Source organism: Podarcis melisellensis (assembly GCF_964234715.1).
Source record: "Podarcis melisellensis genome assembly, chromosome: 9".
Lineage (NCBI taxonomy): Eukaryota > Metazoa > Chordata > Lepidosauria > Squamata > Lacertidae > Podarcis > Podarcis melisellensis.
In genome coordinates this window covers 23,705,555-23,729,679 of record NC_138541.1, presented here as the reverse complement: position 1 = coordinate 23,729,679, position 24,125 = coordinate 23,705,555, and the positions used below count along the sequence as shown (strand labels likewise).

At 42.1% G+C, this 24,125-nt stretch overlaps 2 protein-coding genes and 1 long non-coding RNA gene across 4 annotated transcripts in view; 1 reads left to right on the top strand and 2 right to left on the bottom strand.

Moving 5' to 3' along the window:
- Nucleotides 1–6,864: 6,864 nt before the first annotated feature.
- Nucleotides 6,865–12,003, bottom strand: OSTC (oligosaccharyltransferase complex non-catalytic subunit). Its single transcript, XM_081925485.1, has 4 exons — nucleotides 11,712–12,003; nucleotides 9,920–10,013; nucleotides 8,933–9,130; nucleotides 6,865–7,853 (listed from the first exon to the last, which is right to left on the bottom strand). The coding sequence occupies exons 1-4, from the start codon at nucleotides 11,848–11,850 to the stop codon at nucleotides 7,835–7,837; spliced, it is 450 nt and encodes a 149-aa protein (XP_081781611.1). The 5' UTR covers nucleotides 11,851–12,003; the 3' UTR covers nucleotides 6,865–7,834.
- LOC309377878 overlaps nucleotides 10,505–24,125 on the top strand; it is a 27,200-nt gene continuing 13,579 nt past the window's right edge. The window contains exon 1 of the long non-coding RNA XR_014171756.1: nucleotides 10,505–11,288. This is a non-coding gene — a long non-coding RNA (uncharacterized lncRNA). The remainder of the gene's footprint in view (nucleotides 11,289–24,125) is intronic.
- RPL34 (ribosomal protein L34) overlaps nucleotides 19,086–24,125 on the bottom strand; it is a 30,178-nt gene continuing 25,138 nt past the window's right edge. Inside the window, exons 1-5 of one of the 2 annotated variants that reach the window (XM_081925503.1) lie at nucleotides 22,464–22,514; nucleotides 21,443–21,512; nucleotides 21,252–21,351; nucleotides 19,970–20,073; nucleotides 19,086–19,210 (exon numbers count right to left, since the gene is read on the bottom strand). In XM_081925503.1, the coding sequence (XP_081781629.1) occupies nucleotides 19,126–19,210; nucleotides 19,970–20,073; nucleotides 21,252–21,351; nucleotides 21,443–21,507 (354 nt within the window). In that variant the 5' untranslated portion in view covers nucleotides 21,508–21,512; nucleotides 22,464–22,514 and the 3' untranslated portion in view covers nucleotides 19,086–19,125. Of the gene's footprint in view, nucleotides 19,211–19,969; nucleotides 20,074–21,251; nucleotides 21,352–21,442; nucleotides 21,513–22,463; nucleotides 22,515–24,125 lie in introns of those variants that run through there. The other variant, XM_081925504.1, reaches the window with a different exon arrangement.

Genomic DNA, 24,125 nt, shown 5'->3' with positions numbered 1-24,125 from the left:
ACCAGGACCTCTTAACGAGGTCACAGAGATACTGGACTCGAGATGGGGGGAGGAGGGAGTTGAATATTTTCTCGCCAGGGAGGGCACACCAGCCGCTGCTAATAGTTGGGTGCCAGGCTACGAGTTAGACGAACCCCTTTTGAAAGAAGAGTTCCATGCACTTTTCCCACATAGACCCATGCCAGCTGAGTACTTTGATGACTGGCTTTTCACACCCACATTGTCAGATAGCACGTTCAGGGGTTTCTCTTCCCCCGAGGAAAGAACACCAGAATCAAGCCCGCCCAGGGGATCGTGCTCGGGGGTGGACACGGAAACCCCTTATTGGTGGGAGGAGCAGCCAGAGGAGGAATGGCGTAAGAGGTGGCTGATAGGTCCTTGGCGGGCAGCACCGGAGGAAGTAGCGATGGAAGCAGAGACTGAGAAGCATTTGGGGGAAGAACCCGACTTCGAATACGCTTACACAGAACTGCCAGCAGAGAACATTGACGTAGACGACCTGTATCCTGAGCCTACCCCCGAAGAGCCGCAGTTTCCACAACCGGTCCCCGGCGAGCGGGAGGGGGGAAGGGGGGGCTTCGAGGGGGGGATGGATGTCAGGGTTTCTGGGAGAGAGGAGGAGATGACAGAGGAGACGGAGAGCGAGTGGGAGGAGGGGCAGAAGGATGAGGAAGAAGATGACGGAATTCTGAGGGAATCCACGAGTCTGAGCAGCGAGTCAGAGGATTCTCAAAAGGGGGTTACCTTAATCAAGCAAAGGGGAGGAGAAGGGAGAAGCGGAGAGGAGCCCAGTGGAAGACAGAGGAAGCAAGAGACGTCTCAGCCGGAACGGAGTAAAGGGGGTGGAGTCGTCAGCCTCTCGGAGGGAGCAGGATTAGGAGAGAACAGAGAGAGGGGGTTGGAGCAGGGTGTTCAGCCGGAAAGGGTGGAGAGCAGAGCAGGGGGTGGTGTAGCGGTCGAAAGAAAGGTCAGCAGCAACGTACGCGCGCCAAGTTCAAACGTAGAGGCGCGCGGAAGTGGAGAGAGCTCAGGGGAGGAGCCCGGCCCTAAAGCCAGAAAGAGGGGGGAAGAGGCGGCAGAGGATTCAGCCTCAGGCGAGTCACGGAGAGAGGGAACCCAGGGGGGCAGGAAGACCCTGCGGAAAAGAAAGGAGAGGAAGAGGTGGTCTAGAGCCAGGCTATTAAGTTGGTGCGGAAGAGGGGAGGAGTCAGAGGGGACTGCAGCGGTCTAACGTGGCAGACGTACGGCCACAATGCTGAACTGTATGAGAAGCAGAAATCTTCAATAAACTTTTCCTGTAAATAAGCTGCAACGGAGTGAGGTCTCTTGTGAGCTGGGACCAGTCCTGGGTGGCCGTGACAACACGGAAAGCTGTTTGTGGACAAACACCAGCTCCCTCAGCCTGAAAGTGGGATGAGAGCTGCACCCTATAGTTGCATTTCACTGGACTTAACCATCCAGGGGTCCATTACCTTACCTTTTACCTTTAGCAGCCTTACCCTATAAAACTGCTGCTGAGATGCTAAGCTTCCTAACAGGGCTGGAGAAGTGTTAGGTATTTTCACACATTACCACTCTGGAATGGGTCAAAAATAGCCTTCTGCAGCCTGACACTGAAAGCCTGAGTTACTGAAAAAGATTCCTGAGCTCAAAGCTGTCCTGATTCCAAGTAGCTGTGTGGGGAAGAAACAAAGGCCGCATAAGCCATTTGCAGCCAGTTCAACAGTATAGTTACCTCAGAATTGTCAACACTAACTGGAAGTGTCCCTCCAGGATTTCAGACAGGGGTCTCTCCCAGCCCTACCTGGAGCTGCCGGGGATGGAACCTGGGACCTTCTGCATACAAAACATATATGTTGCCACTTGAGCCATGTACCTTAGGTCCACGGGCAGCTAGTGCATCCTTGCCAAGTAAAAAAGGCTAAACAATGGAGATGATCTAGCCAACGGGAAAGGAAGGAAGCAGGAAGATAGTGAATAATGCCTTTATACTGCAGGCTAGAAATGTGGGTTTTGTGTGTGGCAAGTTTCCTAGCAGAACCGCACACAAACACATTATGTTCAGATCTCCTTTTAGCATGGAATTAGTGCATTCATTTCTATCACTTTTGGATAAAGCATTCAAAGCAGTGTGCCACACTTAAAATCTCATAAATCAATAGCAAAGGTGTCATGACTCTGAAGAAGCACAAAGTCCTCATGACTTTGAGGAAGGCACGTTTGGCAAACCCTCATCGTGATCAATTCCTGCCCGGAAACCTATGTCCCCACTGTGGAAGTATGTGTGGATCCAGAATTGCCCCCCAGAGTCACTTACAAACTCACTGTTAAGACCGTGTTCATGGAAGACAATCTTACTCAGCTATGAGTGATCACCAAAGAAGACGACCAACTAAAAACAGGCTGTAACAAATACAGTGTATCAGAACCAGCAACTTCAAAGGTGGACTGAAAAATGAAGGTTTTAATTTGCATCCAAAAAGACAATAGGGAGGAATCACCTCCATGTATCGAGGGTTGCAGCAGGAAAAGCCCTGCTTCTTGTAGAAGTCAACCTGACCATATGACACTTTCATGGGGCCCAGTTCAGTGGCTCTCAAGTGATGCAGGAGTTTTTACAGGAAGCGATTCTAGACTGTTTAAGGCTTTAAGAGACCTTGAACTGAGCCCACAACAAACTGGCAGCCAAAGAGTTTTCTCATGACAAGCATTATATGAGTGTTGACTCAAGTCTGCCAACTGGTAAGTGGCAGCATTCTGCAGCCACATTCAAGAGCAGTTCCACACACAGTATGTTACAGTAGTCCTGGCATAGGCAAACTCGGCCCTCCAGATGTTTTGAGACTACAGTTCCCACCATCCCTGACCACTGGTCCTGTTAGCTAGGGATGATGGGAGTTGTAGTCCCAAAACAACAGAAGGACCAAGTTTGCCTATGCCTGCAGTAGTCCAACTTGGAAGTCACCAAGGTGCAAATCAGCCTTAGCCAACCAGGTGCCCTCTAGATGTTTTTGGGCTACAATTCCTATCAGCCCCAGGGAGCAGGGCAACAGCTAGATCTGCATTGTCCAGTTGTGGGCACAGCAGCTGAAACAGCAAAGGAGCATGTTGGGCCATGGGATGAGGAATCCAAACACTGGCTTCGGAGATCCACATATGTCACTTGTTAAACATGTCATATGCCACTCAGAATTTGTTTTTTGCACAGCAACTCCTTAGCTGAGTACCGTAGTTTTCGCTCCATTACACACATTTTTTTCCTCCTAGAAAGTAAGGGGAAATGTCTGTGCGTGTTATGGAGCGAATGCTCGCTCCACGCGTGCTCCTTGTCCCTTGAGTGCTTTTCCTTCCCTCCCCACTTAAAACGTGGTTACAAAGCACAGATCCACATGGATCCTCAGGATTTTTGCATTGGCCTACCCCAAACTCACCATCAGATCACATGTCTGTGGCCACAGCATGAACCACAAAAATCATACATCCACTGTTTCGTGTAAAATATTTTTTTTCTTGTTTTCCTCCTCTGAAAACTACATGCGTGTTATGGTCGGGTGCGTGTTATCGAGCGAAAAATACGGTATGTTCTGTTTTAAGCAACAGCTTCAGCAACATGGAAACAAGGTGGCACCCTGGACAGCTCCATGCAGGATTTAGGCTGGAGATTCCGTAACGGCAGACCGCAACAGCCATCTTGAGACTCAGCCTATTTGTTTGGTTGGTTGTAAGTTGCTTTGAGTTGTTTTGGGCAAGATACAGCGACTAACAAATATAATAATAATAATAATAATAATAATAATAATAATAATAATAATACAGCAGGTACAGCTCTATCTCAGCAGCTGGCTCCACATTCCATGAGAGCAGCCTTTGCATTTAAAGGGGTCCAGACTGCTTTAGGAGTAATAAATTCCAATGGAGTGGGTAGGGCAGGCATAGGCAAACTCTGGCCCTCCAGATGTTTGGGACTACAATTCCCATCATCCTTGGCTAACAGGACCAGTGGTCAGGGATGATGGGAAGTGTAGTCCCAAACTTCTGGAGGCCTGCAGTTTGCCTATGCCTGGGGGAGGGGACCATGGTTCTACTAGGGCTTCTGAGCTGGAGTCAGAAGTGAACAACATGGCCTTTTCATGCTGGACAGGTAATGGCACATTGAGATCCTCTTGCACAAGTGATTCGGATCCCGAGGACAATTCCCTTGCCCACTTGAAACCCCCAGCCTCATTATCTGAAGATCACAGAGCTGGGAGGGATCACAAGAGCCATCTGGTCCAACCCCTTGCAATACAGGAATCTTTTTGTCAAAGATGGAGCTCATGATCAGGATTCTCATGCTCTGTAGACGGAGCTATAGATAGGAAGCCCAGTTCTGGAGCCATGACATGGTCATAGGCAGGCCAGAAATATGGGCATATTTAGACCTTACCATGTATTGGGGCAACATTGATCAAACATGTACATTGACACTTAGGTTCCATCGGCACAGCTGTATCTGCATAATCTACCAATCATTTCCATTAGCTGCAGTTGGAAGCAGCACTTGGCTGATTATGTCCTCCCTCATTTCTGTTTATGAATTTACTATTATGAGACTTTGCCTGTATTTGCTATCATGTGGGTAGCATTCATTTTCCACGTCTGCAAAAGATTAGGTAACTGTTCAGCAAAACAATTGCAGTTCTAAGAAACTTAAGACTGTTCCGCATATTTAGTGGTTCAGGGACATTTTTACAGGCAGGACCAGGAAATAATAGCTTAGCAACAATAGTGTCTTTATTACATTCCCAGTAAATATTGTTGTTAAGATGTGGCCAGATATTTTGTTTCTAGGGTGAATCATATGAGCCCATGTGCAGATGACCGAGGAAAGAGGAACACAGATTCCAAATTAAAAATAAACTGAAGGGAGGGTAGAAGGGAAAGTAGAGCAAGAGGAAGAGATTGTAAACAGAACTGCTGCCACAAGAAATTCCAAAGGAAAGCTGATTACAGTGAAGTCTGATAAAAACCGGCCTTTTCCCTAGTTTTCTCATCTCATTTTATCTCAGGATAATTATCCTATTATTAAATCTCATTAGGTTTCACTTCAGTACACAAAATCCATGCAAGCAGTGCCACCTGCTGGCAAAACAATGTAATACCTACTTAATTGCTTTCTTTGATATACTGTACAGTATCTGTATTTGTGGCATTCAAAATACAGCAACAATAGTACATCCCTTCTGTTAGCAGGTTTTCTGGTGTACCTAAAGGGGGTTCTACAGTCACTAATGCATATTGCTGTTCAGAAGAGGCATTTGATGGGGATCAGGTGTCATATAAGTTATACGTAGGGCTGCCACTGAAGACAGTTCAGAAATTTCAGCTGGTGCAGAATTCAGCAGCCAGGTTGCTCACCAGAGCAAGACGGTTTGAGCATATTACACCGATCCTGGTCCAACTGCACTGGCTACCAATTAGCTTACAGGCCCAATTCAAAGTGCTGGCTTTGACCTATAAAGCCTCAAACGGCTCAGGACCACAATACCTCAAGGACCACCTCTTCCCATATGAACCTACCCGGACCCTGAGATCATCTTCTGAGGCCCTTCTTCGTGTGCCTCCTTCTCAAGAGGTCAGGAGGGTGACAACACGGGAACAGGTCTTCTCTGCGGTGGTCCCGTGTTTGTGGAATGCTCTTCCCAGGGAAGTTCGCCTGGCACCTTCACTATACATCTTTAGGCGCCAGGCAAAAATGTTCCTTTCTAACCAGGCCTTTGTCTGACCTGATCTACATTCTATACCCTTTTAAAAATGCTGGCTCTTTTTACGTTTTTTTTTAAATTGGGTTGTTTTTTGTATTTTGATTTTATGTATGTGATCCTTTATGTGAACCGCCCTGAGACCTTTGGGTATAGGGCAGTATAGAAATAAAATAAAATATGCACTGTTAAGTTTATGGTCTGTCACTTTCATTAAAAAAAATGAGGGACAAGAGGACAGACAGCAAAACCTGATGGGACGAAAAAGTCTTACACTACCCAGTAGTATCATAACTCAGAATAAATTAAAGCTATTGGGCCTCCTGAAGTGAAAAATTCCAAGTCTACATGACCAGTCTGTAACAGCAAAGAGCCGTTCAAACATTGATGGCACAACCCAAAACACTTAGTGTGATTCCACCCGCCCTGACACTGGAGAAGATTAAAGATGCAGTCATATAAAAAAATATGCTCCATTAAATTCAGCAGGGCTTGCTTCTAAACAGAGATGTAAATGACTGCACTATAAGAGTATTTCCAAGTAATGGGCCTCAAGATTATGCACAGGTAGGTAATATAGACAATTTAATGTAGCATCACAAAAGGCTCACCTGGCACCTTTATTACATACCTTGAGGCGCCAGGCAAAAATGTTTCTCTTTAACCAGGTGCTTTGCAGATTACTGTTCTATGGCTTTTTAACTGTGTTTGTAGGAGGGCACTTATTGGTTTGCTATTGTTTTAGTATGTATTTTGTGTTTTCATTTTGTATTTTTATGATGTGAACTGAATTTTATTTTTAATGTGCATGTTGTAAACCATCCCATGATGAGGTGCAGTACAGAAATGTGAGTAAATAGAACAAACTGGACCTAGGCTATAAATGAAAAGATGACCCAGAATCATTCCTTGGAAATTCCCAGGAAATTGGCCCGGGAACATCAGGGAATAAGTCTATGGTTTAGCAGAAAACTCATTATGTGGCCAGGAACAAGTCATTCTCCCCATCTGTAAAACAGAAATAATACTGACCGCCAGGCAGAGATGCTATGAAGCAGTAATCAACTTAGTCTGAATGCCAAAAATGCTCCAATATATGAACTCTGTATTAAACACAAAGTAATTTAGTAGAAAAAGATGTTTAATATGTCTTTCTTATCTTTTATGAAGAGGAAGAACTACATTCACACAACAATGGATTTTTCCTTCACACATGTATTCTCTTGCTGCGTTAGAATGAATATCAAAGTAAACATTGCCCGAGACACTGCTCTGATAGAACACACACTCCAACTGAGGTGCAAAGCAGGTGAACTCTGCTGCAGGAGCCTGGTGTGGAAAGTGGAAGTCTGTACCCAATATCCAAAGTTACACAAGAGCAGCCCCTGCCCCTCATGCACACTATGCAAAATGTTTTCCAACACCAACCACCTGTTAGGCAAGGGCGGGGTTAAGGAAGCAGAAGCTCAACTGGAGCCTCCACAACCCTACAACTCTTTGACATCTCACAGCTTCTCAATATGTGATAAGCTCTGTCAGTTTGGACTGCCTAACCCAGAGACAGGCACAACTTTTTCTTTCTGCCATCGCAGGCTGCTGTATCAGGGACAGGTGGTATATGGCAGTCATGCATCACTGACAAACACTTCTGTCAATTTGCAATCATGAAAATGATCAGTTTATATTCCTCTAACCCCCACCCCCATTCTCTCAAAAGGAGCAAGAACAAGCCATGGTGGTACATGAATAAAAGTATTACTTTTGGCTTGAAGCCTTAGGGGTGCAGATGGGAACAGCATTGAAGGACAAAGGTTTTATGTTTATGGTTCAATACACTTAGGCCTAGTTAACACTTCGAAGTATTTTTTAACAGTCATAAAAATAGACACAAATCTGTTAATAAACTAACCGCCTGTAACAAGTGTTGCTCTTTATACAAGAAGAAAAGGTGAAAGCAGCCCTTTCCTTAGTTCATTCTCTTTTTCTTGTCTCTCTGGACAGGAGGGGTGGGGTTGTGGAATTTTTGCTATTCATTCCTCTTCACGAAGAGAAGAAAATCCGATTTCTGCTTTGCGACACTCCAGAATAAGGCACTAACCCATTAAGTAGCCCCTAGAGGACAAAGGGAAGATTTGAACAGGGAGGGAGGAATATATTACTGATTGTTTGCTCTTCACCAGGGTAGGTTACAACAATTTAAAATACAACATTAAAAACAGTTGCGATTACACACAATTGCAAAATCTACAATCACCAAAAATAGCGTGGGTTCTTAAACTATACATTTCAGGTGTCAAAGGCATTCACTGAAAACTGTATAATGAAGTGGACAGGGTGCTTCACAACTTAGGGGCTGCCACAGAGAATGCCCTCTCCTGGGCCATCACCACCTGGAGTTTCTGAGAGGGGTGGAACTACCAAGAGAGCCTCCTCTGCTGATCTTAACACCCAGGACAAGAAAGGAGGCAGTCTTTCAGATATTTGGGGTGGGAGTGCTTTAGGGCTTAAAACACTAATGTGAGCATCTTTTATAAAATAAAAGAATCACTACATAAGTATAGGAAGCCACCCTACACACCAGATACTTCTGTGTAGGAAACCATCTGTGGGTCATATTTAATTATTGTACTCTCATGTGCTTGCTTCAGGTTTACATTGCTGGAAGTCATGGTTAGTGACATGATCTACATATACAATAAATTGTTGTATATTCCTAGATAAATGTTCCTTCAATCATTCTTGGTTTCCTTCTGGACGTTAAAGCTAGCCACAAAGACTCTGCCTCAATCTCCCTCAAACTGCGGATAAAACTGATCTCCCTTGCAGGATTACTGTAAACAATATTAGGTGTTTGTGAAATGCTTTTTACAACAGTACTTATATAGCTTTCCTCATAAATAGTATTGATTCCCTCATCTCAGACACTGTAGTCAGGTTTTTTTTTTAAAAAAAAAATCTGATTTCATGGCCTGGCATCTTTCAATATTATGATTACTCCTCTAGAGTGGACATTTGCTTGTCTATTGAAAAAAACCTGCGGTGTAATTCACACTGCTCCAAACAATGTTTTAAAAACATGAGAAAAGTCCTTGCAATACGTTTATTTTCCCCTTAGTACTTATTTCATCTTTAGATTGTGATAAAGATTAAAAGTGGTGGTCAGAAAATAATAGGAGAAACAATTTACTTACGGTAATTTCATCCTCATGAATACTCTGGCCATAAAGAAACTCAACAGGACACTGACAAATCCAATAAAAAGCAGCAGAAATCTGTTCAGCTTTGGGATATTTGGTGCATTAGAACGGTCCAATATTATAAAGCCAAGGCCTCCCATTGTGAAGAGGAAGCTGGAAGCGAGCCCTTCCATAATGTACTGTCCATTTACTCTGCATACAAGACAAGGAAATGTTTTAGTTTGAACAGCAGTGCTATGGATTATCTGGTTAACCTGCCACATTGTGTAAAATTCACATAGGTGCATGCATATATTCTACTCTCACACACAAGAAAAACAGTCATCATGATACAGTGGAAGGTAGAAAATAAAATAAATGATCAGTGTCACATTACAGGAAAACCTGCTTCCTCTTTGAAACCATTAGAGACTTGATGCTATTAAACAAAGATGAGAAGTTCCCAAAAGCAGTGCAGATAGCAACCATACCCAGAGCTCTATAATTTACTGAGAAGCAATCCCATCAAACATCTGGCTATTCCTTCAGCTATAACTATCAACACGCACAGAGCCCGATTTTTCCTCAGAATATGTCAGGCACTTATTACTGGTTTTCTCTTTGCCATGATACTTCTTGTTGCTTTAGATCCCTAGTCCCCAAATAGGATGGCCCTACAACTCATTGTAGCTACACATGGTGTGTATTCTCTGACAATTAGTTTCCATCCTTGACAGTAGTTTAAACCATATGAATGACTATTAACTCAGTTCAGCTAAGACTCTGTTCCAGAGAGCAGGAGGACTGTCTACTAAGTTAAACAACTTCATTTAAAATGATGTTAGTGTTTCTATTCATTTTTGTAGCTTGGTAAAGTTACAATGAGCTTTGATCACCATGTTCTAACAGCCAGCTCACCATGTAAACAGCAGTTCACTGTCAAAATACTCCATAGTAATCTTTAGAGACATACATTTTGCTAGTATCGAGTATATTTTCTACCTGTAAGCCAAGAAGGCCACAGGCCTCTGATGTCCATGTTCATCTGTCATTGAGCCAACACTGGGAGGTTCTACAATCACATCATAAATGATTCCTACAGAAAGAGGATAAAAATGTAAATTTAGTTTGAAAGAACACACACGTACACCACCTTCCCTAAGCCTAAAGGTAGAAAGTCAAAAGTTCATGATTTAAGGTCTTTTTTTTCATGTGAAAAATTTGGTGGGCTGCATTTAGTTTTAGATATACAAAAGTGTGCAGTAGAGTACACAGCTACTATTGCCATATCAGGGAGAATGAGGAGGGCTCTCCCATTGCTCTGTCCCAGCTCCTGCCAACCTAGCAGTTTGATAGCACACCAGTGCAAGTAGATAAATAGGTACTGCTGCAGCAGGAAGGTAAACGGCGTTTCTGTGCGCTCTGGTTTCCGTCATGGTATTCCATTGCACCAGAAGCGGTTTAGTCATGCTGGCCACATGACCCAGAAAGCTGTCTGTGGACAAACACTGGCTCCCTTGCCCCGAAGCCACCTTTGACTGGACTTAGCAGTCTTTTATCCTTTTTTTAAAAAAAACCTTACTTGCAACAACCACTCTTGTCACCAAGAGCCAGTCTCCTACTTAGAATGGGCCCTCAAATCCCCCTCTCCAGCCAGCACTGCCCAGACCACCACCCCACACATCAGCCTAGTGCTTTCACAGGATCATGTTGGGAGTCCAAAGATCATCAGGTTCAACCCCCTGCAATGCTCGGCTGGGGTGTGTCTTTAGAAACTTTAAAATATGCCAGCCAATGGTGCTGTAGTGGACAGTGTCAAACTAGGACTTGGGAGGCCAGGGTCCGAATCCCTGCTTAGCCCTAAAGCTCATCAGGGGGTCCAGTGGGCCAGTCACTGTGCCTCTCAGCCTTAGCTACCTTATGGCGTTGTTGTGGGGATTCAATGAAGAGGGGCGGGGAAGTGGTTTGTTGCAGGGATTCCTCAAGAAGGAAAGGGGATATTACCTACGCATGCCACCTCAAACTCCTTAGAGGGAAAAGGCTTCAGGGCATAAACAAATAACAAAAGAAATGAATGAAATGGAACAGTAGAGTTCTGCACCCGTCCCCGGGTCACTTTCATTTGCTAGTGTCTCTGGGGTTTTCCTAAAAACATTAATACAGAAACACCCCTTCCGTAGCAAGGCACAACTCAGGACCACCCTGGCAGGCGAATGGGAAGCCTGGCGAGAGACCCATTCGCTTTTCATGCCTTTCCCCCACCCATTTTTGGCTTTTTTCACTCCTAAATGGAAGATTACAACTAGAATAAGGGGCAACGGAGGAAGAACGAAAATGGTTTATTGAATATTTACAAACTGATTGTAAACAGGTAAGAACACTGGCAGGATTATTGTAATAATAACCTGCAGTTTTCGTAAGAGTATATCTTTAAAGCAGATAAAATGAATGAACAAATTAAGTTAAATTTGGATATGCAGAATTGATTTTTAAAAATCAATTTAAGGAACCGCAAAAAGAGGGGGAGAAGGAAGTCGAGTTCTGAAATGTTAAAATGACTGTAAATGAATTGAGAGGCATAAAGCTGAAAATTCTATATATGAATATGGGGCAACCGAGGAGGCAGGAATGAGCTGCGCGTGTGCATTTGCGTGTATTTTTGTGCGCGTGTGCATTTGCGTGTATTTTTGTGCACGAGTGCATTTGCGTGTATTTTTGTGCGCGCGTGTATTTTTGTGCACGCCTGAAGGCCCACCGCGCAGAGCCTCCCGTCGTTCCCTAGGGAATTAATTACCTCCCGTGATGAGGAAGTAGGAGACCACCACCAGCGCGTAGACCGTCATGGCCGAGGGCATGTGCACCCAGCTCGGCTTCTTCAGCTTGATGTTGGGGCATTCCAGCACCGCGAACGGAACCCGGTAGAGCGTCTCCATGTCGACTCTCAGCGGCGGAGGCGGCTCGCCCGTCCCGTCTCCTCAGGCCACGAACTCCCCTCGTCTCCCAACGGCAGCTTACTCCCGCGCATGCGCCCTTACGGAATCGATCGGCTCGTCGGGGCCACCGTCCGTACGATAACGAAAGCTGAGGCGGTAACTAGCCGGGTCCTGCAAGGGAAACAAGACAAACACGTCTCAGGAGAAAGGGGAAGGAAAGTAATAACGCGCCGCGTAAACGAAACGCAAAACGAATAAATGTGGAGAAACCCGAATTTGAATGCGGCGCGTTATCAATATTGTTTTTATCCTCCCGCGTCGTGCGGTAAGAAGCGGCTGGGAGAGGATACTGATCTGCCGAGTCCTGGCAACGCTAAACGTGGCTTTCTAAACGGGTAGACGTGGCCCTGCCAGGACGCGCGCAAGCCACGCCCTTCAAATAAACCACGCCCACATTCCAAGTAGCAGCTGCCATCTGCTACGTCACACCCTCTGTCTTACTATTTTGTGCAGGATTTATTAGAAGGAAACTCCGCTTAATCTTAAAAAGGGCACAATACTTTTTCTTTTCCTGCAACCGACTAAGGAGCTATCTACAGTCGCAGTATCATATTGCATTAAACAATCAGAAGTTCCCCCAAACAATCCTGGGAACTGTAGTTTTTTAAGGGGGTTAAAAGACCTCTTACAGCATCTTAAAAAGCAGATACATCACCTTGCCAACAAAGGTCCGTCTAGTTAAAGCTATGGTTTTCCTAGTAGTGATGTATGGAAGTGAGAGCTGGACCATAAAGAAGGCTGATCGCCAAAGAATTGATGCATTTGAATTATGGTGCTGGAGGAGACTCTTGAGAGTCCCATGGACTGCAAGAAGATCAAACCTATCCATTCTGAAGGAAATCAGCCCTGAGTGCTCACTGGAAGGACAGATCGTGAAGCTGAGGCTCCAATACTTTGGCCACCTCATGAGAAGAGAAGACTCCCAGGAAAAGACCCTGATGTTGGGAAAGGTGGAGGGCACAAGGAGAAGGGGACAGCAGAGGACGAGATGGTTGGACAGTGTTCTTGAAGCTACCAGCATGAGTTTGACCAAACTGTGGGAGGCAGTGGAAGAGAGGAGTGCCTCGCGTGCTCTGGTCCATGGGGTCACTTTTAGTCGTTTAGTCGGACCCGATTAAACGACTAAACAACAACAAAAAGACCTCTATTCTCCTCAAAGAGCTACAATTTGCAGAGTGGTTTAATGATCCATCCATCTTGACAGGGAGCTCTGAAATTGTAGTTCTCTGAGCAGGGTCTCCTACCAATTCTCAGCACCCTTAATAAACTACAATCCCCTGAATTCTTTGGAGAAAACCATGACTGCTTAATATGACTTTTAAAATGTGGCTCCTTTTTTTTTGTGTGTGTGTGTGGGGGGGAGTAATTATTGGGTTATTGCTTTTATTTCTATTGTATATAATGTGATCTTTTTATGTGAACCACCCTGAGACCTCTGGATATAGGGTGGTATATAAATTCTAATAATAATATGCATGATGCTGCTTTAAATGTACAGTACAGTGCTGGTGGGGCCTGATATGGTGTTATCTCTCGAAAAGGCTTTGCTGATCTAGGCCCCTTCTACACATTTTTTTAAAATCTATGACTCCCATAGGTCCCAGTCAGTGTAGCTAATGGGCAGCAACACTGGGAGTTGTATTCCCAAATAATTGCCAGACGCTTGGTTGGCAAAGGTTGTCCTGGGAACAGTGGTTTCCATATTTTTTTCTGTCAAGCCACTTGAAAAGGCTGAGGATCTTGGTGGAAAACTTAATGATTTTTCTGCCTTTTGCAGGAACTGGAATGTGCTGCACTAAATGCTGTATGGTTTTTAGCTGTATTTTTACAGACACATTATGGACCACCTAAATGAAGCTCATGGTTCAAGAACGCCCTGCCCTGGAAAAACTTCCAATTTCATCCACTTGCTGCTCAGTTATCCTTCACTATTTATTCACCTTAGAGCAGAACAAGGCAGTAGAATTCCGAGCTGAGGATTTCAAAGGTCAAGATCAGAACTAAGAATTGAGCAGTGAAGCATATTGACAGTTAGTGAAACTCCCTTCATACTGGTTTTTAAAGACAGTCCCAAATACAGCACATTAAAGTCATTAATGTTACTAGAGCATGAATAACTTTGTTGTTTTTTAAAAAAAGATTTTTATTAAAGTTTCAAAAATTATATAAAAACAAAACAATAATACAGACAAAAATAAAAACAAGTATAATTTCAATCCCTTATTTTCTTATAACTTACTTCCCCGACTTCCTCATACCTCCCCTTTCTGTATTCCAATTTCTAATTTATTAATTCAGCAAATCCTTTCCCTTAATTTTCATTTAATTTTTGGCCTTTTCTTTTTACTTATCCATTACAGCTGGAAACCACGTAATTTCTAAACCAACGTCATTCTAACATTCATTAATTTTGTAATGTTTCTTAAGATAGTCCTTAAATTTCTTCCAATCTTCTTCCGCTGTCTCTCTCCCCTGGTCTCGGATTCTGCCAGTCATTTCTGCCAGTCCCATGTAGTCTATCACCTTCATCTGCCATTCTTCCAAAGTGGGTAGATCTTGTGTCTTCCAATACTTTGCGATGAGTATTCTTGCTGCTGTTGTGGCATACATAAAAAATGTTCTATCCTTCTTTGGCACCAATTGGCCGACAATACCCAAGAGAAAGGACTCTGGTTTCTTCAGAAAGGTATATTTAAATACATTTTTCAGTTCATTATACAGTATATCATTTCCCAGACGCCTTAATCTTTGGGCACGTCCACCAAAGGTGAAAGTACCTTCATTTTCTTTACATTCCAACATTTATTATCAGGCAAGTGGTAAATTTTTGCAAGCTTGACTGGGGTAATGCACCACCTATAAATCATTTTCATAATATTCTCTCTTAGGGCATTACATGCCGTAAATTTCATTCCAGTGGTCCACAACTTTTCCCAGTCAGCAAACATAATGTTATGACCAATGTCTTGTGCCCACTTAATCATGACTGATTTCACCGTTTCATCCTGCGTATTCCACTTCAACAGAAAGTTATACATTTTTGACAATTTTTTTTGTATTGGATTCTAACAATTCTGCTTCCAATTTTGATTTTTCCACCTGGAAGCCAATTTTCCTGTCCATCTTGTAAACCTCCATTATTTGATAATGAAGCCAGTCTCGCACTTTATCTTTTAATTTCTCGAAACTCTGCAATTTCAGTTTGTCCCCTTCTTGCTCCAAAATTTCCCAATATTTCGGCCATTTGGACTCCATATTAAGCTTTTTCACAGCCTTCGCCTCCATTGGTGACAACCACCTTGGGGTTTTATTTTCCAACAAATCTTTGTATCTAATCCAGACATTATACAATGCTTTCCTGACAATATGATTTTTAAAGGCTTTGTGTGCTTTAACCTTGTCATACCACAAATATGCATGCAACCCAAAAGTACTGTTAAAACCTTCTAAATCCAAAATGTCTGTGTTCTCGAGAAGCAGCCAGTCTTTCAACCAGCAGAAAGCTGCCGATTCATAGTATAGTTTAAGGTCTGGCAGGGCAAATCCCCCCCTTTCCTTTGCATCAGTTAAGATCTTGAATTTAATTCTGGGTTTCTTGCCCTGCCAGACAAATTATGAGATATCTTTCTGCCACTTCTTGAAACAGTCCATCTTGTCCACAGAGCATGAATAACTTTGGGCAAACTCTCTAAGAAAGGGTGCAGTTGGTACACCAGTAGAATGGTCGGGTAGTGGAGGGAACAGGAAAGTGTCCTTGTGTAATTTTGCCTAGAATAATCTGTGGGTGTTGAACAAGACTTCTTGGGTTTGATAACCTTTATAGTCCGTGCTTAACGTTTCACCTGCAGCTTGGATTTAAAACACATTAATGATATTTATATGGGGGGCATTATAATTCTGTGACTTTCTGTGCATGAGTACCTGCTTTGACTTCTTGTTTCTATCAAAAGTTGATTCTTTTAAAAATACTAATCTTCATAGACATAACCAGATGACAAGATTAGTGATAGTAATTGCAGTTGATAGCCACAGCATGGCAGAGTTGCTCTCTAAGAACAAGCCCGCTCTCTAACTTGAATCTTCTTTGTTGCTCAGCTTGTCAAAGCATCTATGTCTTGAAATGAAGGTTAATGAGTTACACTTGATTTTTTTTTTTAAAGCAGACTTAGCCGGCCGAGGGGAATAGCCTGAAGATTAAGTACAACACCAAACCATTAGTGGCTAACTGGTGGACCTCCAGCTGTTAACTACACTCCCAACCCCAGCCACCATAACTGTGATAATGGTAACTATTGTCCAACACGAGAGCTACAGCTTGCCCCCCACCCCCAAGTGATTAAATAGTATTTTGGAAGTACAGTACAAACTTCAAGAAATTGTCAGGTATATACACATTTTATACTCAAATCATTATTTCCATCAATAAGCTAAGGACTTAGTATACTTAGTATACTAATATAAAGTTTTAAACTACTGAAAAAAGAGGATTTGGTGTATTCTGCTATTTAGATTTAGCTAGGTGGCTATCTCAACCCATCAAATGTTGAATTGTTCTGTTTATATACAGAAGAGTGGTGGATGACACCAGCTGTTTAAAAGGCTGCCTCTTTCCACCACATTCAACAGTTATGCTTTCCTGGGTCAATTTAGAGCCATTTCCTCTTTTAAAAACCAGTGTTTTCCCTTTCTCATTAGAATTAACAGAAAAGGCTCTGCTTAAACTACTTTAACATGCAACTCACAAACTGAGGTACCGATAGTTTACTTTTAGGATGCCCTGCAGCATCAGAGGTCTCTTCTCCCAATGTTCTTCATAAATTCAAAACAAAATTAGGGCTTTTTCATTAAACATTAAGCTTCTCCTGTCTCCGAAAATCACGCAACGTTTATTAAAAAAATTCTACTGAAGCCAATTAAACTTTCATCATCTAAATGAATTAAGATTCAGGAGTTAGAATAAACAAGCATTTGCCAGATTTTAACCCTTTCCCTCGCACACGATACCTCATGGAAGCAACTTCACCTCCCGTCATTGGGCAACTATGTTCATATACACTTTTGCTAGTGACGAAACATCCATTCCTAGTGTATTTTCCCCAGCTAGACTGGTTGCTCCCAGGCACTGACCATACTGGAAAAAACACAGCTGAAGTTGGCACTTCCACATGTGCCGGGCCATTGTTAGATTCAAAGGGAAAATATTAATGGACATTTAAATGAGTCTACATTCACTAAGAAGTATGAGTTTTGCCTTTTCAGAAAGCTGGTAAACAAAGCTGAGATAATTCCACCTGGGGGAGAAAAGTGTTTTAGCACCACATGCTCTTTCCAAAAATTGTGATATTCACTGAGCTTGTTCATAGGAAAACTAAGGCTGCAACCCTAGTCAAATTTAGGAGTTAATGCCTATTGAAATCTATGGAAATTACTTTCAAACAAAAATTAACAAATGTTATATTTAGACTACTAAACTTGATAGTAAATCATCTTAAACTATGTGCAAATGTTTTTCATCCATTCATTCATCCTGTGTCATTTTAAGACTTCTATGAGCTGGTCTTTAACAAACGTAATCTGGTACCTCGTTGCATTATAGATGTCACCATAATGGTGCTTATGTAGATGAGAGCAGTCATGTATTTTTTGTGTTAGGTCTGCCTTGATATTGCAGCAGTCTTTGTCTTTTAATCAGGGGGGCATATTACCATTTTAGTGCCTGCATTGTTTTTACCACTAGCAAGGCTTTTTATCAGATTGTAGTGATTATTCTAAATCATCTTTCTTGTTCACTCAAATGCAATTTAATGAATAAGCTACTTCTTGGTTTTTGACCTCATCTGATTGTTAAGAACTGAAGATACTACACACTCAAAATTTAAGATAAGGAGCAAGATCTCCTTTCCAAAACATCATTTAATTATGGTGCTGTCCAATAGCTTTTAATACAAGCCAAGTCTAACCGAATACTTGCAGCAAAGATTAAGCAAACACCTGTCTTACTTTTTTCATTTTTCCTGACAAGGAAATCAGAGATGATACAAAAGTCAACTCACAAAGGTTTTAAGGATATTACTGAATAGTTCCTTTCTAAGACAGAAAGGAAATTAAGAACAGTTTATATAACCATTAGTTCGTATATTTCACAAGCATCACAGAAAGTCTCTGGTTGCTTTCAGAAGTGCTCCAAGAGCCTATAAGGTAAAGATACCGTATTTTTCGCACGTAGTTTTTAGAGGAGAAAAATCCGGAGGCATGCCACCCGTAGGCATTCCCTCCATAACACGCACAGACATTTCCCCTTACTTTCTAGGAGGAAAAAAGTGAGTGCCATGGTGCAAAAAGTACAGTAAGCACTAAACAACTTACCTTGTAAGATCCCACATAAATTATGGGATGAATCCAGTGCTCTGTGTTCATAGATCTGCTGGTGCAACAGGAATCTCCTCCCTCACCCCATGCCCCAAACATCTGCTTTGGATGGTTCTTAACTTTCCAGAGCTGATTCTGAGGTTGCATGGGGAATTGGACGGACCAAGAGGAAGCTCCATTGGCTGCACAGTAGTTCACTGACCAGCAGAACTGATATTGGATATTGTCCTATATTTAGTTCTTTTAAAATCACTTATGGTAGAAGGGTACATTTTAAACAAAACAAAAATACATTTAATTATTATGCAAGTTCTGCTGTAATACAAGCTAACTACATCCTCTTTCTCACAGTGGAAGTAAGCTTAAAACAACAAAACTCATACTAAAGATCAGTAGTTTTCATCGCTTTTGGCCCATGAGGCACTTTTAGAATTGTAGTAAGCAGCACAAACGCAGGAAATGCTGCCAAGCAACTACCCCTGAAAAATAATCCTTAACTAAAAGTTAAAAATTGGGAGTGATGGGGTCTTGATGGATGGCAAAGGAAATGTCTAAGGTTGACTCCAGGCTTACGGTGTCACAAAATCAATCCCTCATGAAGGTGTGATGATTTCCTTGCTCATGCTAGTTTCTCCCAGTGGATCCTCAGCTCCTTGTTCCATGCCACTTGTTTAGGATATTTATTTAATGCTTTTAAAAAAACAAAACACCGAAGAGCACAAAGCCCCCACCCCTTACAACTCCAGAGTTCACCTCAATACTGAACATATTTGATAAGATCTCCAGGAAAAAAATCACTACACATGGAAGTTAAATCTTCATTTATTAGGCAGACAACACAAATTATCACTTTGATTTCTGACTCTGTGCTTGGGCCTTTAGCACCTTGACAACAATCTTCTGTTCCTCAATAAGGAATGCTCGTTTGATTCTAGAGAAAAAAGAAAGCACTTGTTACTATTTCAGCATTGCTCATTTATCACACAGGCTATATTCAGAGAAGCCTCTGAACCATGATCTGAGAAATCAGAAACAAGCCCTGTGCTCGCTAGTTCCCTTGTCCCCTTACAGTGCAGAAACTGAGGACACTGGTAATGGAGGAACAGATTGCACTGTTTCTCTTTTGTCTCCTCTTACTCAACTGGAGGGAATTCCTGGTGACCCATGATGACCAGGTGAACGGTTAAATACAAAACAGATTGTGCTGCTGATTGCTTACAAGCTGATATGGCTGGAAGTCAAAATAAGCTATTTCATTCTGAGACAACAAGCAATAATCACTTAGTAAAATAAAATCCACAACACAATTTGTAAAATATACTTGTCTTCTTTTATTGGTATCTCAAACAGGGATGAGTTAGGTTGGGTTTAAAAATCATCCATTTGTACAGCACTAATTTCAGTCCAGATTTCTACAGTAGCAAAGTTATTTATTTTTTTAAGACATTCCTACACTGCCTTTCACATCAAGTCACAAGGCGGTAGACAGCAACTTTAACATGCAAGCATCAACAACAGATATTATTTTAATCAGTGCTTAAAGGCCATTAAAGTTGCCTAAGCTCAGGGTAGAGGTGGCTGCATGAAGAAGGGGCCACCACTAAGGAGGAGTTACAGGAAAGAAACTAGACAAATATTTGAAACTAAAAATTATAACCCATGAACTTAAAAAAAAATGCTTATAAATTACCTGTCACGAACGCATTTAGCACACATGGACCCACCATAGGCTCTGCTAACATGCTTCTTTGTTTTTGACAGCCTCATAAGAACTTTAGGGCGAACAGCACGAACCTGTAAGAAGTGAAAAATACATTTGTATAACCCAGTCTGCATGATTTGCAGTCTTAGGCTTGTTAAAAGACAATCAAATGAAGAGACAATAGGCATATAATAGCATGAAGCACTCTTGTCCTGCTTGCAGGCTTTTCACGAGCATCTGGTTGGAGACTGAGACCAGGATGGACTAGATAGGCCTTATGTCTGTTGCAGCTGGGCTTTTATGTTCTTAAATAACTTTAAGACATTATAAGCAGCTAAGAACATGCACTTTGTTTTTTGAATGGCAGACATATATATTTTCCCAAGAACCAGGGAAATCTTTTGAAAGACAGTACTTTTACACTAAAATTGCTTTGCTACTTAGTGCTTCCCTTAAGCAACCTTCCACGACGTTGAGGAAATCAATTTTAAAGTCTTAGTTAAAACAACATTGAATATAGATATTCTCTTCAGATATTCACTTCACTAAATGCAGTCAATAATTAATTTCTCTTTCATTTCTTCACTACCTGTTCACTTGCCCTCTTAAACCACACCAGAATTCAATTCTGTACTGTTACAAGACTGTATGCACACCATTATGTTAAAATCAGCAGCAGTTTATTAGCATGTTATTTTCAGCAGTAAAGCACTTCCAATTCTGTAATAATGGTTCACTGTTATTACCATGAAATAAACTATTCCTGTTTTGTCACAATGTAAAGGGGGGGGGGGGAGCAATTGCTACTTAGTTGTGGAAAATAGAGGGCACATGAAAGAGGCAACTCTACATAGCTAATTTTAGCTAAGATGGAAGAGGTATTTTCTGTTTCAGATCTACCTAGACACCACTGATTTTTCTATAATGCTTGAAATTAATGACAAATAAATAATGATCAAGTGCAAAACAAACAATAGAAGGGGCACACTTATAGTTTCAGCTCTAAGATGCTATAGCAAATGACCCACATTGTTATAGTCCAACAGTGCATTAGGCACTGGCTTGAGCATCATGCCAGCAATGAAATTACAAATGTATTAACAAGCAATTGCCTGTGCAACACTTTAGATTTTTACAAGCAAAATGGGGGGGGGGGGGAGGGAAGATTTACCTAAGATCCACATATACCAGATTTTCCAATATAAATTGGGCAATGAGCTAGAGTTCCTGTCTTTATCTAGCCAACACAAGTAAAAGAGAATACACTTACACCACGAAGTCTTCCTGGGCACACGCCGCATGCAGACTTCGGTGCCTTGCCCACTTTCTTGGTGTACAAATAAACAATCCTGTTGCCTGGTGTCCGGGATCTGCATCAACCAAAGAAACAGTCATTTAATTTAAGTGTTAGAAAATTTATTTAACAAGAATACAATCATTTAATAATAGGATTTTACTTACAGCCTGGTCTTGTTAGAGGCTGTGTTGTAGGACAACCTACGTCGGTATGTTAGACGCTGGACCATCGTGTCTAAACAAGGGAAGAAAATGCAGTGAGAGAAGGCAGAATTCTAAGCAGAGTATGAGACAGAGAGAAAACACACACACACCCAATTGCCAGTGTTACATGACTACTCTGTCATTCAAATGAGATAGAGGTAACATAGTTTCTCACCAATTCCCTGTGGGGTATGATTGGTAGGCTAAAAGAAATAATAACTGGCACATGAAAGTTCTTCCCAATTCAAGTCTCATACTTTATTTCGTAAAATTAATATATTGCTTGATTGCAAAACAGCAACAACACCCCAAAGCAGTTAGCCATTTTACCACACTGTTACAGCAACACAGTTTGCAATCATGGTGGTGTATGATCACATTTGCCATTCCTCCAATGAGCTAAGTGTATTGCTTAGGGTTTATTGACTACCCTCAAAGCAACCCTGGAAGGCCAGTGAGGTTTAGAGAGACCACAAAACTAGTGATCTTCATGGCAGAAATAAATGCTGTACTTGAACTCTTACCCAAGCCAACGCTTCAGAAACCACAGGCACATCACTCTTGCAGTTCGGCTTGGTTCTCCCCCCCCCCGCCGCCAATTACCCCGCATTTTTAAGGGAGAATATCTCAAAATCGATTCCCCGGTGATTCTACATGGAGAATGAAGAGACCGAACCCAGATGCTAAATAATATGTCCTCGGCCCTTTATTTCTCGCAGTGAAAACTGGGCATCGAACGCGCCGTTGGATAGGGAGAAAACACATTTTATTTAGCCTTCCGCCCGAGTGCGAGAGAACTGGAGAGCCCGTGATTATTCATAGCTCTGCGCGGCTTCGGAGACTAGAAGGCCTCGCTCAAGCCTGTGCGAGACGGAGAGGCCTCCACGCAAGACTCCCACCCAGGCGCCGGCCTCTCCTGGCTTGCCCGCCGACATACACCCCTCATCCTTCACCCCAAGCTCCCAAGTACCCTCCGACGTACCCGCAAGGCCCCTCAAGCCCTCCCTGCCGCGGATGGAAACGGATTAAGCCAAGCTCCCCGAAAGAGACAGATTGAATCGCTTTTACCTGGAGCGGGAGCCGGCACCGGAAGAGGAAGCAGACGCTAGCACGCGGGTTAAAGTTCAAGAGTCGGCGCCCAGACCCGGAAGTGCGTCGACGTATTACTTCGTTCTTGTTGCTAGGACGCCATAGAGTAGACCGAACTGGGCGCCGCCATCTTGTACGGCAACCGCAGGAGGAGGAACCTGAGTGTTTTTCTTCAACTCGGAAGGGAGGAGTTATGCAGCTTTCTTATTTTTACCCTTTGCCTTGGTTGCCAGGGCATCTTGCAAAAAAATAAAATAAAACAACAGAATGAAAACATACTAAAAAACCCCCTGCAGATTTAATACAGCGGCATAAAACAATTAAAACTAGTTCAAGTTTTAAACCTGGTAAAATGAAATGGCTCAGCACTGAAATGATATTGGTGTAGTCACTTTTATAGACCTACTCTGTTCTGAGCATCGTTTATAAAAACGCCTCTTCTCTGATCTTCCGCTTCATCAACATGGGGGCCTTTTTTGCAGTGGATTTTTTTCTGCAGAAAAGGTTCCGCCTTTATACATGGCTTCATAAAATTATTAACATAATGAACAGACAATACACCTTCCAGTTAAACTGGGGAAATGGAAGGGAAAAAATAATGTTAAAATCTAAAACTTGTAATTACTATTTTTCATGAATTTTAATAAGAGTTTTCAGCACTTTTATTTTATCCCTTCACGCTGCAATCCTAAACACGCTTATTAGGGAGTAAGCCTCAATGATCAGTGGAACTCTGAGTAAACATGCGTAGGATGTTAAAATATCTAGATAATATATGGGAAGTGTATGCTATTGAGGTACAATATCTTAGAATATTTACAACCATTCCAATAAAAATAATTTCCAAGTAAAGCTGTGCATTTTATTTTAGTTAGACATTTAAACCACACAAAGTACATTTTGTTGCTTTCCCTATTCCCCATTCAAATATTTTAGTTCAAGTACTTTTGGCTATTGGAGAAACTTTTCAGATATTTACACAGCACATAAAATGAACAAGGCACACTTTAAATTTCATAAGTGTAAGTTTTTTAGTTTTTTAAAGAGCATGCTAAATCAGATCTTCAATTTAGGCAATTTGTTTTTTGGTTTTTTTAAGCACATAGTACTGACGATGCCTGAAAGCACAACCCAAGCATATTTAAAACAATGTGATATACCTGTGCAAGTGATTTTTCACTGACTAATGTACAGGGTGGCAAATGTTAGCCCATGGACAAAATTCAACTAAAGTAGCCCACTGGCTTGCCCCTAACATAAATAACACCCTTCTACCCTGTCAAACCTGTTATGATTCATCAGGTAAGTCCTAGGCTGAGGAGATAGCAGCTGTTAGAACTTTCCAGCCAGCTGTGCTCATTAACCATAAACTACAAAGAGAAAGGATGGGAAATAGTAGGAAACAGAACTTGCATGGTTGCCGGGCAACACATAAAAGATCTCATATTACTGTTATAATCATGAAGCAAAAATGATAGTCACGTGGTTGCTTAGCAACCACTCCCTTTCCAAGCTTTAGCCCTGCCGACATGAATTTTGGCTTAACGGTTATATT